General features: G+C 35.5%; 1 protein-coding gene across 2 annotated transcripts in view; it reads left to right on the top strand.

Annotated features, from left to right (window-relative positions):
• Positions 1-23332, top strand: part of MDGA2 (MAM domain containing glycosylphosphatidylinositol anchor 2) — an 860340-nt gene that overhangs the window by 718784 nt on the left and 118224 nt on the right. For both annotated transcript variants that reach the window (XR_005790861.1, XM_040477059.1), the window contains exon 9: positions 21497-21766. Coding sequence is in view for 1 of the 2 variants with exons in the window: in XM_040477059.1 (XP_040332993.1) it covers positions 21497-21766 (270 nt within the window). In the remaining variant the exon portion in view is untranslated. The remainder of the gene's footprint in view (positions 1-21496; positions 21767-23332) is intronic.

Raw genomic sequence — 23332 nt, 5'->3', positions numbered from 1 at the left:
TTTTTGCCAAAATCTGTTTGCATAAACTGTGCTCTTACTTTGCCTTCTGCTTACTTCACTTTCTTATCCCCAATGCCGCATCTTCTTTACTAACACATGTGCCAGAGCGACATATAGGTCATAGCTACAAATGAATCCCAAGCAGGCTCCTCACTATCCACTATTCTCCTCAGCTACAAATCCACATCTCTTATTCTTGTACCATATTTTTGTACCAGATCCACAACAGTATTTAACAATTTTCAATTTTAATTTATTCAAAGTTTCATTTTCTGTGTCAGAACCATTGTTTTATAGATCTCTCAATTTACCTACAATCCTATCAGAAACTGAGCATTCTCTTGGGAAATTAAGTTATCCCCTCCTGAACTTGTAACTAAATATAAAATATAAGCTCTTGCCCAGAATGTTGGGGAATTGTCTTTGTGGAATGATTGCTTATTTTCAGTTTTATTTTAAACTAAATTAATTATGCAACAGGGCTTTTATAGCATGAATCCATTTTTAAAACACGAGGACAGTTATATGACATCATAGCCTATAGTCTAGATTCGAAACGTCAAATTTAGTCACTTGTTCCTCATTTACCATGCATTGTAAATCAGACATCGGCACAAGTTGTGGGTATTGCAATTTCATTTTCTGAGGAGGTTGTTCTGCTTAATTGGACTTCCTGGTTGACTTAGAATTAATTAAAAGGTTAGTTTTATTGAGATGATCCTTACCGTGTATGTTTCAGAAATCCTGCTTGCATTAATGAACACAAAGGACAGAAAGGGTTGAGGTATTGAGGATTTAATGTCTTGCAGTTCTTCTGCTTCTTATCTCAAATATTGTTTGACTTTGTTACTATGTATGAGTCAATTTTCCAGCTTTTATGGAAGTATTTTAGTTTTGAAACCAGTTTTTTGAGTTATATGGACACACAATTAAGTTCGAAGAAGCTGTAAAGGAAAGTCAGAATAGATTTGAGGGCTGATTTCATCAATGAAAATATCCAAATGATTAGATCAAATGTATTATTGAAAAGTTCCTTGGATTATCCAGAGTTGGTTTATTCTTCACTTTCTTTTAGGTATAGAAACAGTATGGCTAAATGATAAATAGTGTCTATTAATCTTATAAGGCAAAGCTCCCATAAAACAGTTATGAGTACAGACTACTATACTTTTGTTATGAGAAAAGAATTGCAGTGGTTCTATACATTATCCAGTATGTGTCTTATATCAATAATACAAATACGCAAGTATTTTCAATAGTATGACAATTTAATAATTTACTATAACTCCAAAATTGTATCTTGCACACAAAACTCGTAGAGATGTGAAGTAATGGTTACCAACAATCTCAAAATGTTTGTGGAGAAAAGTGAACACTAATTTTATAAAGTGTTTCACCCAATCTTTGGTGTAGCTTTGCTGCTAATTGTTTACAAATGATATAGACAATTTAGTTTTTAAATTACATTTCCCTATATTGACAACTTCTGAAGTAGATGATCATTATGCTAAAGACTGGTTTATAATTTGCTTTTGACACTGCTTCCTCAAGTTACTATGTTGGAAAGAACATGGACTTTGAAGTCTGTCACCTGGAATGTGTGGGATGCTCGAGAATGTAACTTCCCAGATGTATTATATGTAAAATGGAGACAATAATATATACTATAAAAGATTGTCGTAAGGAGGGGTGCCTGGGTGGCTCAGTCAGGTAAGCATCCAGGTCTTGACTTTGGCTCAGGTCACGATCTCACAGTTTGTGGGATCACACCCTGCATCCGGCTCTGTGATGACAGTGAGGAGCCTGCTTGGGATTCTCTCTCTTTCTTCCTCTGTCTCTTCCCCCCCGCACATCACATGTGTTCACTCTTGTGCGCGCGCTCTCTCTCTCTCTCTCAAAATAAAAAAGTTAAAAAAGAAAGATTATTTAAGGATTGAATTAAGTCTTAAGTATGTGTAATGTGTTTGCTCATCCATACAGAGTAGATTAATCTTAAAAGTGTTTCAATCCCCACGTTTAATATACACTTAGCCAGAACCTACAAACTTCTCAATATCTTTTTCTCAGTTTATCCTTTTTTGTATCCTCACTGCTGAATACATTTGGCCTATTTTAAGACTTGGTTGGCAATTGTCTTTTTCTTTCTGACACCAAATAACTAGTGTGTTTTCCAACACCAATTCTCTGATTCCTCAAAACCTTTAGGTGTCCAAAGTTGAATTCAATTCCAGCACTAACTGCCTGGAGTTAGTGAAGATACCACAAGTCAAAGGGATCAGTCTTGCAAGATTGCCTGCACTTCAGACACCAGTAATAATTCCATGTTGCCACCTGTACTTCTAACCAACCAGCTGTAAATTTTAGAGTTCCCATGACCTCCTCCCTCCCAATTTAGATAATTTGCTATAATGACTCATAGAACTCAGGAAAATGCTTTCCTTAAATTTACCAGTGTATTATGAAGGCTGTATCTCAGATACAGCCAAGTGTAAGAGATACATAGGGCAAGATTAGGGGTGCAAGTGTAGGGTAATGGAAAGGTTTCCTTGCTCTCTGCAAATGCACCACTCTCCCAGCACTTCAATATGTTTCCCTACCTGGAAGCTCTCCAAACACCATTGTTGAGGTTGTTTTTTTTTTTTTTTTTAATTTTATTTTTTATTGTTTAATTTACATCCAAATTAGTTATATACTGCAACAATGATTTCAGGAGTAGACTCCTTAGTGCCCCTTACCCATTTAGCCCATCCCTCCTCCCACAACCCCTCCGGTAAACCTCAGTTTGTTCTCCATATTTATGAGTCTCTTCTGTTTTGTTCCGCTCCCGTTTTTATATTATTTTGTTTCCCTTATGCTTATGTTCCCCTTCCCTTATGCTCATCTGTTTTGTCTATTAAGTCTTCATATGAGTGAAGTCATATGATTTTTTGTCTTTCTCTGACTAATTTCACTCAGCATAACACCCTCTGGTTCCATCCACGTTGTTGCAAATGGCAAGATTTCATTCTTTTGGATTGCCGAGTAATACTCCATTGTGTATATATACCACTTCTTCTTTATCCATTCATCCATCGATGGACATTTGGGCTCTTTCCATACTTTGGCTATTGTTGATAGTGCTGCTATAAACATGGGGGTGTATGTGTCCCATTGAAACAGCACACCTATATCCCTTGGATAAATGCCTAGTAGTACAATTGCTGGGTTGTAGGGTAGTTCTATTTTTAGTTTTTTGAGGAACTTCCATCCTGTTTTCCAGAGTGGTTGCACCAGCTTGCATTCCCACCAACAATGCAAAAGAGATCATCTTTCTCTGCATCCTTGCCAACATCTATTGTTGCCTGAGTTGTTAATGTTAGCCATTCTGACACGTGTGAGGTGGTATCTCATTGTGGTTTTCATTCCTATTTCCCTGATGGTGAGTGATGTTGAGCATTTTTTTCATGTGTCGGTTGGCCATCTGGATGTCTTCTTTGGAGAAGTGTCTATTCATGTCTTCTTGCTGCAGCCAAGGTCAAGAGGTTTTTGCCTGCTTTGTCCTCGAGGATTTTGATGGCTTCCTGTCTTACATTGAGGTCTTTCATGCGTTTTGAGTTTATTTTTGTGTCTGGTGTAAGAAAGTGGTCCAGGTTCATTCTTCTGCAGTCGCTGTCCAGTTTTACCAGCACTACTTGCTGAAGAGACTGTCTTTATTCCATTGTATATTCTTTCCTGCTTTGTCAAAGATTAGTTGGCCATATGTTTGTGGGTCCATTTCTGGGTCCTCTGTTCTGTTCCATTGATCTGAGTCTGTTCTTGTATCAGTACCATACTGTCTTGATGATTACAGCTTTGTAGTACAGCTTGAAGTTTAGGATTGTGATGCCTCCTGCTTTGGTTTTCTTTTTCAAAATCGCTTTGGCTATTTGGGGTCTTTTCTGGTTCCATACACATTTTAGGATTATTTATTCTAGCTCGGTGAAGAATGATGGTGTTATTTTGATAAGGATTCCATTGAATATGTAGATTGCTTTGGGTAGTACTGACATTTTAACATTGTTCCTCCTATCCAGGAGCATGGAATCTTTTTCCAATTTTTTTGTGACTTCTTCAATTTCTTTCATAAGCTTTCTATAGTTTCAGTGTATGGATTTTTCACCTCTTTGGTTAGATTTATTCCTGGGTATTTTATGATTTTTGGTGCAACTGTAATTGGATCGATTCCTTGATTTCTCTTTCTGTCGCTTCATTGTTGGTATGTAGGAATGCAACTGATTTCTGTGCATTGATTTTATATCCTACAACTTTTCTGAATTCATGAATCAGTTCTAGCAGTTTATTGGTGGAATCTTTTGGGTTTTCCATATACAGTATCATGTCATCTGTGAAGAGTGAAAGTTTGATGTCCTCCTTGGCCGATTGGGATGCCGTTTATTTCTTTGTGTCTTCTGATTGCAGACGTTAAGACTTCCAATACTGTGTTGAGTAACAGTGGTGAGAGTGGACATCCTTGTCTTATTCCTGACCTTAGGGGGAAAGTTCTCAGTGTTTCCCCATTGAGGATTATATTAGCGTTGGGTCATTCATATATGGCTTTTATGATCTCGAGTTATGCTCCTTCATTCCCTACCTTCCTGAGGGTTTTTATCAAGAAAGGATGTTGTATTTTGCCAAATGCTTTCTCTGCATCTTTTGAGAGGATCCTATGGTTCTTGTCCTTTCTTTTATTAATGTGATGAATTATGTTAATTGTTTTGCAGATATTGAACTAGCCCTGCATCCCGGGTATAAATCCCACTTGGTCGTGGTGAATAATTTTTTTATTGTATTGTTGGATCCAGTTGGCTAATATCTTGTTGAGGATTTTTGCATCCATGTTCATCAGGGAAATTGGTCTATAGTTCTCCTATATAGTGGGGTTTCTGTCTGGTTTTGGAATCAAGGTAATGCTGGCTTCCTAGAAAGAGTTTGGAAGTTTTCTTTCCATTTCTATTTTTTGGAACACCTTCAAGAGAATAGGTATTAACTCTTTCTTAAATGTTTGGTAGAATTCCCCTGGAAAGCCATCTGTCCCTGGACTCTTGTTTTTTGGCAGGTTTTTGATCACTAAGTCAATTTCCTTCCTGGTTATGGGTCTGTACAAATTTTCTATTTCTTCCTGTTTCAGTTTTGGTAGTGTGTATGTTTCTAGGAATTTGTCCGTTTCTTCCAGATTGCCCATTTTATTGGCATATAATTTCACATAATATTCTCTTTTTATTGTTTTTATTTTTGCTGTGTTGGTTGTGATCTCTCCTCTTTCAATCTTGATTCTATTATTCTGGGTCCTTTCCTTTTTCTTTTTGATCAAACTAGCTAGGGGTTTATCAGTTTTGTTAATTCTTTCAAAGAACCAGCTTCTGGTTTCATTGATCTGTTCTACTGTTTTTTTGGCTTCTATTGCATTAATTTCAGCTCTAGTCTTTATTATTTCCTGTCCTCTGCTGGCTTTGAGTTTTATTTGCTGTTCTTTTTCCACCTCCTTAAGGCATAAAGTTAGGTTGTGTGTCTGAGATCTTTCTTCCTTCTTCAGGAAGGCCTGGATTGCTATATACTTTCCTTTTATGACCATTTTGCTGCCTCCCAGAGGTTTTGGGTTGTGGTGTTATCATTTTCATTGACTTCCATATACTTTTTAATTTCCTCTTTAACTTCTTGGTTAGCCCATTCATTCTTTAGTAGAATGTTCTTCAGTCTCCAAGTATTTGTTACCTTTCCAAATTCTTTCTTGTGGTTGATTTCGAGTTTCATAGCGTTGTGGTATGAAAATATGCATGGTATGATCTCGATCTTTTTGTACTTACTTAGGGCTGATTTGTGTCCCAGTATATGGTCTATTCTGGAGAACGTTCCATGTGCACTGGAGAAGAATGTATATTCTGCTCCTTTAGGATAAAAGTTCTGAATATATCTGTTAAGTCCATCTGGCCCAGTGTGTCATTCAAAGCCATTGTCTCCTGGGGCACCTGGGTGGCTCAGTTGGTTAAGTGGCCGACTTTGGCTCAGGTCATGATCTCGCGGTCCATGAGTTCGAGCCCCGCGTCTGGCTCTGTGCTGACAGCTCAGAGCCTGGAGCCTGTTTCAGATTCTGTGTCTGCCTCTCTCTGACCCTCCCCTGTTCATGCTCTGTCTCTCTCTCTCTCTCTGTCTCAAAAATAAACGTTAAAAAAATAATTTAAAAAAAAGCCATTGTCTCCTTGTTGATTTTTTGATTAGATGATGTTTCCATTGCTGTGAGTGGGGTGTTGAAGTCTCCTACTATTATGATATTACTATCAATGAGTTTTTTTATGTTTTTGATTGTTTTGTATATTTGGGTCCTTCCACATTTGGTGCATAAATGTTTACAATTTTTAAGTCTTTTTGGTCTATAGACCCCTTGATTAGGATATAATACCCTTCTGCATCTCTTGATACAGTCTTTATTTTAAAGTCTAGATTGTCTGACATAAGTATGGCTACTCCAGGTTTCCTTTGTTGACCATTAGCATGATAGATGGTTCTCCATCCCCTTATTTTCAATGAAGGTATCTTTAGGGCTAAAGTGGGTCTCTTGTAAACAGCATGTAGATGGATCTTGTTTTCTAATCCATTCTGTTACCCTATGTCTTTGACTAGAGCTTTGGGTCCATTGACCTTTAGAGTGAGTACTGAAAGATATGAATTTATTGCCATTATGATGCTTTTAGAGTTGGGAGTTTCTGGTGGTGTTCTCTGGTCCTTTCTAATCTTTGTTGCTTTGGGTATTTATATATATATATATATGTATATATATATATCATATATATATTTAATAAATATAAATATATATTTAAATATATAAATAATATATAAATATATATATTTTTTCATCTTCTCTTCCCTCAGAGTCCCCTTAAAATTTATTGCAGGGCTGGTTTAGTGGTCACAAACTCATTTAGTTTTTGTTTGGGAAAATTTTTATCTCTCCTTCTATTTTGAATGACAGCTTTGCTGGATAAAGAATTCTTGGCTGCATATTTTTCTGATTCAGCACACTGAATATATCCCGCCCCTCCTTTCTGGCCTGCCAAGTTTCTGTGGATAGGTCTGCTGCGAACCTGATCTGTCTTCTCTTGTAGGTTAGGGACTTTTTTTCACTTGCTGCATTCATGATTCTCTCCTTGCCTGAGTATTTTGTGAATTTGACTATGATATGCCTCGTTGATGGTCGTTTTTTTTTTTTATTGAATCTAATGGAGGTCCTCTGTGCTTCCTGGATTTTGGTGTCTGTGTCTTTCTCCAGGTTAGGAGTTCTCTGCTATGATTTGCTCACGTAATCCTTCTACACCTATTTCTGTCTCTTCCTCTTCTGGGACCTCTATGCTTCAGATGTTGTTCCTTTTTAATGAGTCACTGATTTCTTTAATTCTTAAATCTTAAATTCTCTTTTGCCTTCGTCTCCCTGTTTTTTTCTGATTCATTATTCTGTATAAGTTTGCCCTCTATATCGCCGATTCTCTGTTCTGCCTCATCCATCCTTACTGCATCCATCTGTGATTACAGCTCAGTTATAGCATTTTTAATTTCATTCTGGCTACTTTTTACTTCTTTTATCTATGCAGAGAGGGATTATAATCTATTTTCAACTCCAGCGAGTATTCTTATTATTGTCTAAAGTCTGGTTCAGACATCTTGCTTATATCTGTGTTGGTTAAATCCCTGGCTGTCGTTTCTTCGTGCTCTTTCTTTTGGAGAGAATTCCTTCATTTTGTCATTTGGAGGGTGAAAAGGAATTAATGAGGTAGAAAAAATAAAAAATTAAGATTAAAAAAATATTAAAATTAAAAAACTAAAAACACACCCACACACACAAATCGAATAAGTGGTGCTGGATCTTAGGTGTGTTTTGGTCTGGGTGTTGAAAGTGGTTTGACAGATTAGAGAAAAAAAAGGTGGGGGGAAGAAAAAAAAATCTTTTGAGAATTTGAAAAAATGAATACACTGAAGTAGACTAAAATGAGATGGTGGGAGTAAAATAGAATTTGAAAAAGTGTAAATAAAAGCAAAAAATATAGTAAAAAAATAAAATATTTTTAATAAAAATTAATAAAAATGATTTTTTTCTTTTTTTGTATTCAAGATTAAGAAAAGAACCAAAAAAAGAAAAAGAGAAAAAGAGAAAAAAGGCAAAAAAAGGAAATCATTTGAAATTTTGAAAAAGTGAATACACTGTAGTAGACTAAAATAAAATGATTGAAGTAAAATAGAATTTGAAAAAATTTACATAAAAGCAAAATATGTAGTAAAAACATTAAAGAAAAATATTTTAATAGAAATTGAAAGTAAAAATGAAGTTTTTCTCTTTCTGCATTCAAGAATAACAAAAGAAACAGAAAAGAGAAAAAAGGTAAAAAAAAAAGGAAATCGTTTGAAAATTTGAAAAGGTGAATACACTAAAGTAGACTAAACATGATGGAAGTAAAATAGAATTTGAAACAATTTACACAAAAGTAAAAAATATAGTAAAAAATTAAAGAAAAATATTTTTAATAAAAAGTGAAAATAAAAATTAATTTTTTCTCTTTCTGTATTCAAGAAAAAGAAGTGTAAAAGAGAAAAAAAATAAAGAAAATTGAATAGATGGACCTGCTAACAGATTGAAGTAGGACTGAAATTACTTCATTTTCTCCTAGAAGTAAGACTAAATAGTGCTTTATAGTCCATAAACTAAGTAGGTGGTGAGACTTGTGTTCTTGAAGAGCCAGGTTGGCCCAGCTGGGCGGGGCTCAGTGTAAGTGCTCCGTTCTCCACTAGATGGCGTTGCTAGCCGACTGGGGTGGAGCTTTGTGGTGCTGAAAGATGCGTATGCGCATGTGCGGGAGCAGTGAAAAATGGCGTCACACAGGTACTCAGCCTCTGGTTTCAGAATTCTCTTCTCCCGGATTAGCAATTGCGCACCCATCCTCTGTCTTCAGCTTTCATCCATTCCCCCACTTTTTCACTTTCCGTGACCAGGCCCCAGGCAGTACCTCTCTCCTGAGTTTTGTCTCAGATGAGGCTGTTTTCCCTGGCCCCTTATTTCTGAGGGACTGCGGCTTTGACCCGTTCTGCCCTTTTGCGGGAGAGTCTCACCGAGCAGTGGCCGAATGAGCAATGGCCGAAGGCCGTCTGCACCCAGGAACGCTTGCTGGACCCTGCTGCTGCCGGTGCCCCGAGACTGCGTCCAGGTGCCAGCCTGCCCCCAAAAAGTTCGCGAGATAGTGTAGCAGCAGCTTTTCAGTGATTATGGAAAAATCAAAACACACATCTGGCACCAGGCTTCACCCTTAATGACCTTGTTCTAGCACCAACAAATGTGGCCGTTTTCTGGGGTCTGCTGGGACTGGGTGGCTTCAACAGTTTCTACCAAATGCCCTTCCAGCAGTGGAACCACTTCTCTCCGTGTGGCCTGAGAACCTCCCGGACCCCACTCTGCTCCTGGGGATTCGCCCTTCTCACCAGAGCACCACCAGGTATTGAGCTGCAAAGTTGCAGCCTTTGAGCTCCCCTTGTTTACAGTCTTAATGCAATGTAAACCCTCTCCTTTCTCCCTTTTTAGTTAAGTCCCTGCGGCTGTTTCCAATTTTCCACTTTCTCTCCAGCTGCTTTTAGGGAGGAGTGCTTTTCCCGTATTCTTCCCCCCCCATCTCTGTCCTCTCTGCCCGCAAAACACCTCCCTTCCTGCAGATTTTTGCTCCCAAGTTCACTTGTCCGTGCTGCGTACCTGCTAAATTCTGTGATTCAGGTTGTGCAGATTGTTGTGTTAATCCTCCAATCAGTTTTCTAGGTGTGTAGGATGGTTAATGTTGGTCTGGCTGTATTTCAAGGACGGGAGACACACAAAAAACTTTCATGCTGTTTTGCCATCTTCTGTTTTCCCATTGTTGAGGTATTTTTATTGGAACTTTCATTACGCAGGCATAATTGATTAAATCATTGGCCAGTGGTACTTGAACTGAATCTCTAAACTCCATCCTCTCTTCCTTCCCTGGAGATTAGGGGGTGGAATGAAATGTTCCAAACTTAAAATCAAGGCTTGATCTTTCTGGAAATATCACATCCCAAAGCTCTAGGGGCCAGCCAGAATCACTTCATTAGCATAAGTTTCCTATGGTTAAAAGGGGCTTGTCATAAATAACAAAAGGCATTCTTATCACTCAGGAAATTCCAAGAGTTTTAGGAGCCCTGTTCTAGGAATCAAGAACTAAGATGAAATCTATATTTCCCATTACACTATAGCAATTAATAAGTTATTGCCTTATAAAAACTAATATATTACTTGCTCATTTTAAATTGTGCTTACTTACATATATTAAGATATTATTTTTATACTGAGATTGTAACTTGCATGTTAGGAGCCATTTTTTATTCATTTTTGTTTAATCCCCTAGTATATCATCTTGTACCCAGGAATATCTATGAATTCTCTAAGTATTTATGTGTTTGATTGATGCAAATAATATAGGGATCTTTTGAATACATATCCTTATAGGAACATAATGCTTAGAGAAATCACATGGTAATGTCTAAACGGCTGACATTTTGAAGGTAAATTGGCTTTGATTCAAATATGCTTAGTGTTTCTCAGTGCATAAAGAGGTTACTCACAGTCATCTCTGAATTTCAAAGTCCTCACCAGTAAGATGGGTATAATTGCAAGACCATGAAAAGGTTTGAGAGAAAGGCGCGCGCACACACACACACACACACACACACACAGTTTGTTGTAACTAAAAGTAGCAATTTCACTATTTTGATTGAACAATAGAAGAATATATTTCACTGACTTAACATTCAAACTCCTGGATTTTCCCATCTAAGTATTGGATTTATTATTATTATTATTATTATTATTATTATTGACAGCACAGTTTCCCCATATCTCTTTTAACAAAGAATAGCAAAGAACAGACAGGTGTTTCATTGGACAGATATTTGACTTGAGAAGAAATGATCCTAATGTGTACATGTTTAGTAGTGACCTAAGAGTTACATAATTAGGATCATACCTACACTGAAGTTCACCAAACAGGTGACTATTTAACTATAGATAACTATAGTTAAACTATCTTTTAACTATAGATAAACTATACATACTTAACATTCATAGTCTGATACTCCCTTAAAGACTTAAAAAGGGCTATATCAACATTTTTTAATACTAGCTTGAAATTTTTTGTTATATATTTAAATGTCTTTTATTATTTCTGTAAATTAAAAGTATTACTTTGTTTACATTTCTGGTGTTCATGAGAACCTGGACATTTTTTAAGAAATAGAGGCAAAGTTTTATTTATACACAATATTGCAAGAAATCATGGACTTATCTCTGATTCCCTTACTAAGAAATAGATACTAATACACATTTCTCTATAATTGAGTGTTTTCACAGGTTCACAGGTTACTCTTTCCAAATAAGTTAGACCCTTGTATTTTGATTTAAAGATTTAGAACCATTCGTACTCAGAACACTTCCCAGACATCTGGAACCAGTAGGTACAAGAATAGTAAATGCTAAAAACCTAATTAATTGCGAGCACTTTCTCCTTAACAACTTTATTCCAATCAAAATCCTTAATAACTTTAAAAGGTTATACCTTTACCTCCAGACAGCTAATATTCTACATGCACTCATCATATCTATTAATACATGGGTAGTACAGAAATTTGTTTACATGAAGTACTTTGTTATATACACTACAATTTCAGTCTGGTTTGAAATCTATCATTAACATTTTTTCTTTAACCTAGCAGTTTTGTTGTAATACTTTTATGCTTACCACAAAACATGGTTTCCATTTTTGACTTACACAAGTTTGTACATGTGAATAGGCCAACGTCTGTTTTAATTGATAACTTCAATAACCAATATTTCCGAGGGAAATGCTGAGAGAGAGACCCAAATCATGATAAATTGGTAGTATTTGTAATTGGAAAGAATGAAGCAGACGTTGTAGTTATGAGCCTACTCTCTGGAGTCAGAGTGCTTTGTTTGAATACTTATTCTGCTAATTTTTAGCTGGGTGACTTAACTTTTCTGTACCTCACTGTCTTCTATAAAAATGAGTACTACTATAAAAAGATAAACCATGTGAATATATTAACGCAGTACCTAGAATTTAGTAAATATGCAATATCAACATATATAATTATTTTTATTATCATCATCCTTTAGTATATATGTAGGGAGATGGTTTTACAAGTAAACTTTTTAAATTTTTTTAACATTTTATTTATTTTTGAGAGAGACAGAGACAGAGCATGAGCAGGGGAGGGGCAGAGAGAGGGGGAGTCACAGAATCTGAAGCAGTCTCCAGGCTCCAAGCTTCAGCACAGAGCCGGATGTGGGGTTCGAACTCACGGACTGTGAGATCATGATCTGAGCCGAAGTCGGACACTCAACCGACTGAGCCGCTCAGGTGCCCCTGACAAGTAAACTTTTGAACCAGATAATATAATAGTGTATTTTTAGACTATAATGGTATAATTTTAGAATCATTTGTTCAGTTGGAAAAAAAACACAATTACCTATTTATTTCTCCTAAGGAATCTTCCTTAAGTGGATTTTTTTCTCACAATATCTTTTTATTTCAGTTTCTTAAAATTAAATACTTCATAATAAAGCATACTGAATAACTCTTACACCATGAAATGCTGATTTTATCAGAATAGTGAACTTTAACTTTTTGACACCTGAGGCTTTCTTTCATCATATTTAAAGTTTTCACACAACACCATTTAATCCTAACTGTGAAGGTCTGTTCTTCTCACTGGTTATTCCAAGGAATGAAATGCTGAGTTCATTAATAGCCAGTGGGCTTAAAGTGAACCTTATATCACAGAAGTTTTCCACAGGCAAACGTGACTTATAATGAGTTTGCTTAGTTTCACATTTTATCACTTATTTTGAGGTTAGGGAATCACCCTGGAACCCAACATGTTTGGGCAGTCTATTAAATAGCAGTAATGATTACTTTCATTTAGGGATGCTTTCCAACTCGGACTCTACTGAACTCTATGAAAACACACTGAAGAGATTTAACCCAACACTATCAGGTGTTTTTATAGGCTGTTAATAAACGAGTTGACTGAATTTTCTAGGTTTGGATGAATGACACATTCACATAGAGTGAAAGTCTAAAAAATCCATTATTTGAAATAATCTAATAGGTCAGATATAGTCAAAGAATTCCCACAGAAAATCATTCATAGGAAAAGTAAATACATATTTTAGGATATTGGTCTGGTAAGTATAATTAATTACATTTTGACCTTTGCCATTTAAAAACAAATTTATAAGAAGAAAGATAAGCAGTTGCAAACACTGTTAGACAGATACAAATACAATGAGAGTAAATGTGTATTCACTTAACATAATTGCATTTGACTCTAGTATCATTAATCTCTACTTCACTTCAGCATTTCATTCCAATGAACATAACACTGAGCCTCTAATCACTCCAAATTTTCAACAAATTCTGTTTATTGACTACAGCTTTCTCGTTTCCTGATTCCGTTGTTCTCAGTGTACTTGTTTTTAAGGTTTTCAAGCGTCCTAGTAATTCAGTCTATTGATTGACTTCCCCTATTTCCTTCTGAATCATTTCCTTCTGGAACCAACTTGGATCCCAGGATCTGTTGCTTAAACTGTGTTCTCACCATTGCCCTGTCCACTTGCCCTTTTGCCTCACTCTACCAGGTCTCCACTCATATTATCAAACTGCTTAATTTTCAAGGCTCAGAGACTTTTGTATCAATTATCTGTTATTGTGAAGCAAATACTTAGGAGCTCAAAATAATCATATTTTATTATATCTATTTAATCTCTGGCAAGTCAAGAATTTGAAGAGAGCTTGCCTGGGCTATTCCTCTGTTTCATGTGGATTGTGGTATTATCTGGGTCACCTGATGGTATTTTGCAGGTGGCTGGGCTGGTCTGGATGGTACAAGATGACCTCCCATATCTGGAACCTTGGTGGGGATGGCTGAGCTTAATTCTACCCTCTTGAGATGGTCTCTTTAGTAGGGTAGTTGGACTTATTTCATGGGTCAGGGCTCCCAGAATAAGTATTTTAAGAGATAAAAAGTGAAATTCCCAGTCTTCTGTGGTCCAGGCCTAGAAAATGATGTAGCATTACTTTTGCTCTATTCTATTGGTCAAAGTAAGCACAGAATCTATGCAGATTTAACAGAGTAGACATAGAACCCATGCTGAATGAGTATTGAAGACTTTGTGAACATCTTTACTCTTTTACATCGTTTATTCATTCTTTCTTTTATGTATTCAGTAATGATCTGGCACTAGCTATAATGCTGAGTACTTGATGGATACAGAGAAGAAACAATGATGAGGAGTTTTAAGTCCCATTATAATGGAACTTATATGAACTAGATATGAACAAATGGTGTTAGTATGCAGGAAATAAATACAATGATTGCTAACCATGTATTGGTAACAGTAGGAGAAATATTTTACTAATTGGTAGCCCAGGATAGGCTTTCTAAAGAAGTAAAATATAAACAATGACCATCAGAGAGCAATAGAAAGAGTGAAGGAAAGAACATTTTCAGAAGAAAGAATAAAGCCCAGAATCCAGAAAGTGCTTGTCATGCAGGAACAGGAAGGAAACCTGTTTCTGAACACAATGATTAAGATAAGAATGATTGAGAATATTGTCAGAGCCAGAACTTGCAGGACTTTGTAAGCCTGATTGACAAGTAGGGGCAAATCAATAAAGTGTTCTAAGGAGGAGAATAACAAGAGCTGATTTCCCTTGTAAAAGAACATCTGGCCAATATCAGAGAAATAGTAGAAGGTCAAAATCGGAAGCACAATGGCCTTATAGAAGGCTATTGGAGGACATTTGCAGTAGTCTATGTAAGAGGTAATAGTAGTGGTAGTAAAGATTGGGAGAAATGTATAACCTCTGGATATATTTTGAAAGTAGAATGAATAGATAATTATGTTTTCTAATCATAGACAACACTATTGAACAAACAGATGTCATTCCTGATGTCTACTATTTAACCATAAAAACTGCAACACACATTATATATACTCCACAGAAAATGCTTTTGCTATAATCATTTATGACATCAGACTTGTCAAAAACAATATATATTTTCAATCTAAACTCATATTGCTAACATTTGGAACATTTTTTTACTTTATGTTCTTTGAACGTCCAAAGCCTTTAATTTTTTGTAACACAACTCTCTGGATCCATATATCTCTTTGCTTATTTATATTTATTCTCCTCTAGGAGCTTTTACTTTTCTCTAACCCCAGAAGTGATTATATTCAGGACTAAATCCAAATTTGGCTTTTTATTTGTCTTTGTTTAAGCTTATTTTGAATTATCTCAATAAAACCAGAGCTTTCAGTTAAGTCAGCATTTTGAGCTTTAGATCTGTATTTCCATTTGACTAATAGAGACATGTGATTCTGGGCATATAATAGACAAAATATTCCTCAAAATCCTTCCAGTGTAGGGATCCCTGGGTAGCTCAGTCAGTTGAGTATCCAACCTTGATTTTGGCTCTGGTCCTGTTCCCACAGTTGTGAGATTGAGCCCGGCATCCGGTTCTGTGCTGGGCGTGGAGTCTGCTTAAGATTTTCTCTGTCCCTCTCCCTCTGTCCTTCTTCCACTGCTCTCTCTCTCTTAAAAAAAAAAAAAAAATCTTCCAATGCAATCAAAAAATGCTGCAAAATTTCTAAAGAAAATATTATTGAAAGTATTAAAATGTTTATTTTAAAAATACAATGTCAAATTTATAAGAAAGCAGGACAATGAGGCTAATCTTGCCCCAAGGGCATTTGCTGATGTGGGAGAATTTAAGCTTCAGTTTTGATGACATTTCTAGTCGATTACAATCTAACCAGAGTATTTCCTGGAGAAAAGTTCTACCCATAGACTTGGAACTCGAAGGACTATATCCATAGGATAAGAGTAAAGTAGGCGTAAACCCAGTCTACATATTCCTATTCCCGAGTGAGTGCAAAGAAACTTGTCTTTGAAGTGAGCAGGGTAAGGGTGATGTGGGATCACACTCTGTAAATTATAATCACAAGTTGCCTCTTTGGAGGATTTTTAATGAAAATTCATATCACTTGGGTGATTAAAATAAAACCTCAAGCCATGAACCTAGATTAATGTGATCCTAGACATTGATATCAGTAGTTGCCTATAGACACATATCTCTCTAGAGGAAGAAATCATCATCTTAGATATTTAAAAATTCCCATATTTTTACAGGACATTGAATAGCATAGAGTCAAAATTAACCGAGAATACACAGCAACAAAATACCATCAGAGAAAACAAACAAAAAACATCTTGAAAGCCATATAGAAATATCAGACAGTATAAAATAATTACTTTGTTTAAAGAAATAATACACAAATCTTACTACATTTGCAAGTAATGGAAAAGTATAAAAGTAGTGGCATAACAGGTATACAAAAAAACTATGCAGAACGTTTATAAATGAAAGCTACATTATTTTAAATAAAAAAAAATTAACAACTCAGGCAATAACAGATGTTGGCAAGGATGCAGAGAAAGCATGCCAGTGGGAAAGAAACTGGTGCAGCCACTCTGGAAAACAGTATGGAGGTTCCTCAAAAAATTGAAAATAGAACTACCCTATGACCCAGCAATTGCATTACTAGGTATTTATCCAAAAGATACAAAAATGCTGATTCTAAGGGGCACATGCACCCCAGTGTTTATAGCAGCAGTATTGTCAATAGCCAAAGTATGGAAAGAACTCAAATCTCCATTGACTGATGAATGGATAAAGAAGATGTGGTATATAGAAACAATGTAATATTACTTGGCTATAAAAATAATGAAATCTTGCCATTTTAACAATGGAGATAGAACTAGAGTGTATCATGCTAAGCAAAATAATTTATTCAAAGAAAGGCAGGTATCATGTGATTTCACTCATAGGTTGAATTTAAGAAACAAAACAGATGACCATAGGGGAAAGGAAGCAAAAATAAAAACAGAGAGACAAACCATAAGAGACACTTAAATACAGAAAACGAACTGAGGGTTATTGGTGGGGTGTTGGGTAGGGTGATGGGCTAAATGAGTAATGGTCATTAGGGAAAGCACTTGCTGGGATAAGCACTGGGTGTTGTATGTAAGTAATGAATTACTAAATTCTACTCCTGAAATCATCATCACACTATATGTTAACTAACTTGGATATAAATAAATAAATAAACAAACACAAACATTAAAATAATAATAAAAACATAATGGATGGGTATACCAGATTAAGTAGAACTGAAGAAAGAATTAGTGCTCAGAAGAATTTATTCAAAATGCAATGCAGAAAAAGCAAGAAAGAGAAAAGTTGGAAGAGGGATTAAAGACATGGAAGACAGAATGAATGAAAAAGACCTTCAAGTGAGGATAGAAAGAAAAAAACACAGGTATAATTTAAGAAATGACAATTTTCCAGAAATTTCTTAGGTGAAATATGCCAAACTGAAATCAACAGATTTAAAAATCCCAGCAGGTCCCAAACTTTTAGGTACAAAGAATATCCACTTAAAATCATTATATTGAAGCTATCAAATATCAAAGGTAAAAACATTTTGAATGTACCTGGAGGAAACAAAAACAAGAACTTTAAAGTGTGAGACTTTAAGCTTACTTGTCTATAGCAGTAAAAGCCATCTGAAGACAGTAGAACTATATCCTAATATGCTAAAAGAAAATCAGTGCCACCCTCTAATCCTATTATGTAAAAGGAAAATATCTTTTAAGAATAAGGCTAAAAATATATTTTCAGAAAATCAAGACCAGAAAGGTCATTAAAGATAATTCTAGGGGCGCCTGGGTGGCGCAGTCGGTTAAGTGTCCGACTTCAGCCAGGTCACGATCTCACGGTCCGTGAGTTCGAGCCCCGCGTCGGGCTCTGGGCTGATGGCTCAGAGCCTGGAGCCTGTTTCCGATTCTGTGTCTCCCTCTCTCTCTGCCCCTCGCCCGTTCATGCTCTGTCTCTCTCTGTCCCAAAAATAAATAAACGTTGAAAAAAAAAATTTTTTTAAAAAGATAATTCTAAATGATGTACTTGAGGCAAAATTTGGAAAATGATCATGGAATTTTAAGGTATATAGTGAAAGAATGAATTAAAGGCAAATGAGCCAGCATATATCTGAATAATTCTAAAAATTAGTGCAGATATAAAATTATAATGTTCAATTGTTTTTAAAAAAAGAGAGAATTAAAATTAGTAGCAGCAAAAGGGTTGGAATAATCATGAAGTCCATAAATCTAAAAGAAAGAAAAAAGACCACAAAACAAATAGGAAGTACAAAACAGTTACATTTGTTGAGTACATCTGTACTCAAATGTATCAGTAGTCAGTAAATGTAAACAAAGTGTTAATTGCTGTGGGTAAAATTGAAATATTGCTAAGGTTTCTTGAAAAAATAGAATATAACTACATGCTGTTTAAAGGAGACACTTGTAAAATATAAGGATAATGGAACTCTAAAAGTATGGAAAAGACAGCTTGCAACTACTAACTAAGCAATGTCAGAGTAAGTATTAATTGAGACAAAATAGTTTTAAATAATACAACCTTAATAGAGATAAAGGAGGTTGTTTCAAAATGATAAAACCTTCAGTTTACCAATAAAATAAAGCAATTTTAAATTTGTATGTACTTAATAGCGTGGCCTCAAAATATGTAAAGCAGGGGTGCCTGGGCAGCTCGGTTGAGCCTCCAACTTTGGCTTAGGTCATGATTTCATGGTTCTTGAGTTAAGCCCCAAGTCGGGCTCTGTGCTGACAACTCAGAGCCTGGAGTCCACTCAGGTTCTGTGTCTCCCTGTCTCTCTGCCCCTCCCCCTCATGTTCTGTCTCTCTGTCTCCCAAAAAATAAATGAATAAATAAATAAACATTAAAAAATATGTAGAGCAAAATGTAGAGAAAACTATAAGAAAAAATTTTAAACTATTGCCATTTTAGAAGAGCTTAACACTCTTCTAAATTAATCCAAGTAGAACAAATAGGGTAAAAGCCCAATAACTATGTAGATGATTTGGATAACTCATTTGTCAGACTTGACCCAACAAACAGTTCCACATCACACTCCTAAACTTCAGACTATTCCTTCTTTGCAGGCATACACAGAACAAAAATTAGTCATATATTGGGCTAACTCAGGCTTCAACAAGTTTCAGAAGATTGAAAACACATGGACTATTTTCTCTGACCATGATCCAATTAAGCAAAAATCAGAACAAAGAGATAATAAAACATAACCCATATATATTTGGAAATGAAGAAACAGTTGCCTACTTGGTATCCCTACTGTCTGACTAGCAGGTGCACAAGTTCAACATGTCCACCGTACACTAAACTACCCCTCCTGTTTTCTCTGTCTTCGTCACTGACACCGTATCCACCTCATTGTCTAAGGCATCATTTGTGGTTTCATTGACATTGCCTTAGTTCAGACTTTCAGCAATGATGTTCTCATTTTCTCTGTAACTAGACTCTTTCCTTTGAGTATGCTCCTCCTATCTGCCCAAACATTCTTTCTAAAAGATCAGTTTAGTCATATAAAACCTTCATTTAAAAAATTTTAAATGGACCTTGAGGGTTTATGCTAAGTGAAATAAGTCAAACAGAGAAAAGCAGATACCATATGATTCCAGTTATATGTGAAATCTAACAGAAGAAACAAATGAACAAAACAGAAACAGACTCCTGGTAGATAACAAAAAACAACCTGGTGTTTGCCACAGGAAAAGGTGGTGGGGGTTGGATGAAATAGATGAAAGGGATTAACAGGTACAATAGAAAAAAAATTAATGAGCCTCACCACTAACAAGATGAAATCCAAACTCCATAACATGACATTCAGAAATTCTTGACTAGAGTCCCTTCCTTTCTTTCCATCTTTATTTCCTCTGAAGCACTCATGTACCCTTTGTTCACCAGCTATGCCAATTCACTTATACTTCTCTGAACACCACCTCCTCTCTACTTTCTCTTTACCTTTTGCACATATTAATCTCCTTACCTGGGATGATTGATTACCAACCTCACCATTTCCTGTATATCCTGGAAGACACAGCTCGAGTATCACATTCCTTGAGATGCCTTGCCTGGTGAATCCTCAGTGTTATTCACTTCTTTACTTTCTACCCTAGAATTGTTTTTTGTACTTCAGTTTTGTAAATCAGCTATTTAAATAGCTGCCTGTTGTGTTAAATCATAAATTTCATGCAGGCAGGAATTTTTTTCATTCATTAAAAAAAAATTAGCACTTATGTAGGAAGAGCTCAAAAATTGAATTTATGAATAAAATTAGAACAGTGAGATAGTTTAAATATATTTGTTGAGAGAAGCAAGAAGGATGAGTCAACAGATTGGCAATGAGAAGGGACAGCGATACTACAAAAAAGTATTGGAGTAACATGTAAAGAATATTGGAGGGTGAACTTAGTGCCTTTAGGCAGTCCTAAAACCTTTTAGCATCTTGAAGGAAGGGATGCCAGAAAGAGTTGTATGGCTCCTATACTACACAAGAGAGTATGTATGGCTCTATACTACTCAGGAGAGTATCATATACATCTAGTCAAGGATGTGATAGTGCTGTGCAGTGCAATCCTGAGTGGTCACAGACAGTTTATTTGATTAAATGAATCCTGTCCTTAGTGTCTAGGAAGTAATTGTTATTTATTATAACCATCGGGAGTCATGAGGTAAAGGATTATAATTTGCATACTCTATATAATGAGAAATGTATGTATGAAAAACTTTTCAGAAATCTTTCCATCAAAAACAAAAAAGTTAGGTATATAATGTAGCAAGTTTTAATTATATGGAAAAAATCACAATTAAGGCAGATAAATGCATCATTGCAGTGAGTTAGAAACCTCATCCACCTGTGTTATAATTTGCAAAGTTTGCTTAAGGTTTACCCATGAATATTATGAATTTTAGTCAAATGTGTTCAGACCAAATAATTTAGAACATAAATTTATAAACTTAGGTTACCTACTTTATTAAATAATAGGTAGTTCAGAAGCCAAACTGGGAATAATTAGAATTCACTGACTTGAACCAATGACTTCGTCTGTTTCAAAGTCTCATGCTAATTTGGAGACTGCATTTTACACCTACAACATCATTTGGTTGCTGGCAGTATAAACATAGTCATGATGGTTTGTTCTGGGAAGTAGCTAAAAAAAAAAAAAAAAAATGAACTCTGCTACTTTCACCTGCAAATGATATTTCAAGGCAGTGAATCTCATTCACTGCCCACAGTCAGTAAATGATGTTTCCCATTTCCCATCCCAAGCTAAAATTCCTGGTGTTGCTCTCCACCCACCTCTTACTCCTTGTTGCTAGATGTGTTCTTAAAAATAGCTTCTTAGAATAAGAATAGTCTTTGGCTCATTGCAGACCACATGTTTTATCTGTTTTAACATCTCTTCTGCAGATCCACCTGCTGTGGAACCAGCGTTCCTGGAAATTCGGCAAGGACAAGACCGAAGTGTTACTATGAGCTGCCGGGTCCTGAGAGCCTATCCAATACGGGTGCTGACCTATGAATGGCGCTTGGGCAATAAATTATTACGGACGGGTCAGTTTGACTCTCAAGAGTATACAGAATACCCAGTGAAGAGTCTTTCCAATGAAAACTATGGGGTTTATAATTGTAGCATCATTAATGAAGCTGGAGCTGGGAGATGCAGCTTTCTTGTTACAGGTAAGATTCACAATATTTTTGCCTTTCATATATTTTTGATCAAGGGATTGTAGGCTTTGTCACTACATGAATTTAAAGCATTTTTCAAATCCATGAAGCATACTATGAGCAGTTTGACTACCATAGTTAGAGCTACTCATTTCTTTTCAAGGTGTTTGTTTTAGTAAAGACAGTTTATATGCCTTTAAAATTAGAAGTTTATGTGAATTCAAGTAGATTTGGTGAAGAGTTTGGTTATTTTGAGTGTTTAAGTAATAAAGTGACAAATCTTAACAAGGTTTTTTTAGATCACATTGCAAATATTAATACTAATATATATTTTCTTCTGCAAGTCTAAAATTTCTTGTTAACCAAGACTTGCTTTGGTTTTCTTAATAGTAGAGTGTTTTCTTCCTATTATTATTTATTTACTAACGATGAATCTTAATTTTGGTGAATCTTAATTTTGTCCTTGGCTTACCATTGGTTCACTGATATTCAGAGGGAAAGCAATAAAGTTGTACCTGGCATATAATAAATTTTTAGAAAGACGTATCAATCAAAACTTTTTCGTGCCATATCTTTCAATGTATTAAAAGAAATATTAACTCTATTAAGTCTTATGTAAATATTTAAATTATTTTATATCCTATATACTAATAAATTTGTATAATTTTTGAGCTATGGGTTAGGCATACATTAAAAGGATATGTTCCTTTTATTCTTTTTCAGTATTATTTAATTCTATGGAAAGTTAGTCATAATAGTTGGAATGTTTATGCTAGTAAAAAATGAAAGAGTAAATTGTTTATTACCTGAAAATCAATTGTAAATGTTTCAAACTTAGTGAAATCTTGTTTATTGGTAATGTAAATTTTTATTGATAAGTTCTTACCAATAAGAAAATTTTCTAGACATGAATCACCTTGACATATTTTTGGTTCCTGAAATATGACATTAGGTAGATAAAATGCAATGAACCAACCAAAGAATATGAAGATGTCCTCTCTTCTGGCTCTTGCCACCTCTTGGTTTTATAGTCCTTTTCTCAATGTTCAGTTAGACTTAAAAGATTTCTACTTTTCTTAAAGTGAACTATTAAAACACGGTTCCTGGGTGGCTCAGTCACCTAAGCATCCGACTCTCTATTTCAGCTCAAGTCATGATCTCACAGTTTGTGAGATGGTGCCCTGAGTTGGGCTCAGTGCTAATAGCACAGAGCCTGCTTAAGATTCTCTCTTCTTCTCTCTCCCTCTCCCTCTCTCTCTTTCTTTCCCCCTCTGCCCCTCCCCAGTGTTGACTTTAAATAAAAAAATAAAAAAAATAAATAAATAAATAAATAAATAAATAAACTTTTTTTTTTTAAGTGAACTATTAAAACAAAACCAGAAATCCCTAGGACAATGCTACTTACATGATGATCTCACTGCTAATTTTTATTCCTACGCATATTTATAAGGGAAAGAGAATGGAGTCTGTTAGTCTATGGAGTAATTTAAGTGGCACAATGTACTTTCACTCTTAATTTACATATTATTACCCTAAATCAATAAGAATCTTTCAAAGGTGGTTGTTTTCCACATATCG

The sequence above is a fragment of the Herpailurus yagouaroundi genome, unplaced genomic scaffold, assembly GCF_014898765.1.
Source record: "Herpailurus yagouaroundi ecotype Mexico unplaced genomic scaffold, PumYag 141, whole genome shotgun sequence".
Classification (NCBI taxonomy): domain Eukaryota; kingdom Metazoa; phylum Chordata; class Mammalia; order Carnivora; family Felidae; genus Herpailurus; species Herpailurus yagouaroundi.
Note: the sequence above shows the minus strand (reverse complement) of the source record. Positions and strands in the feature narration are given on the sequence as shown.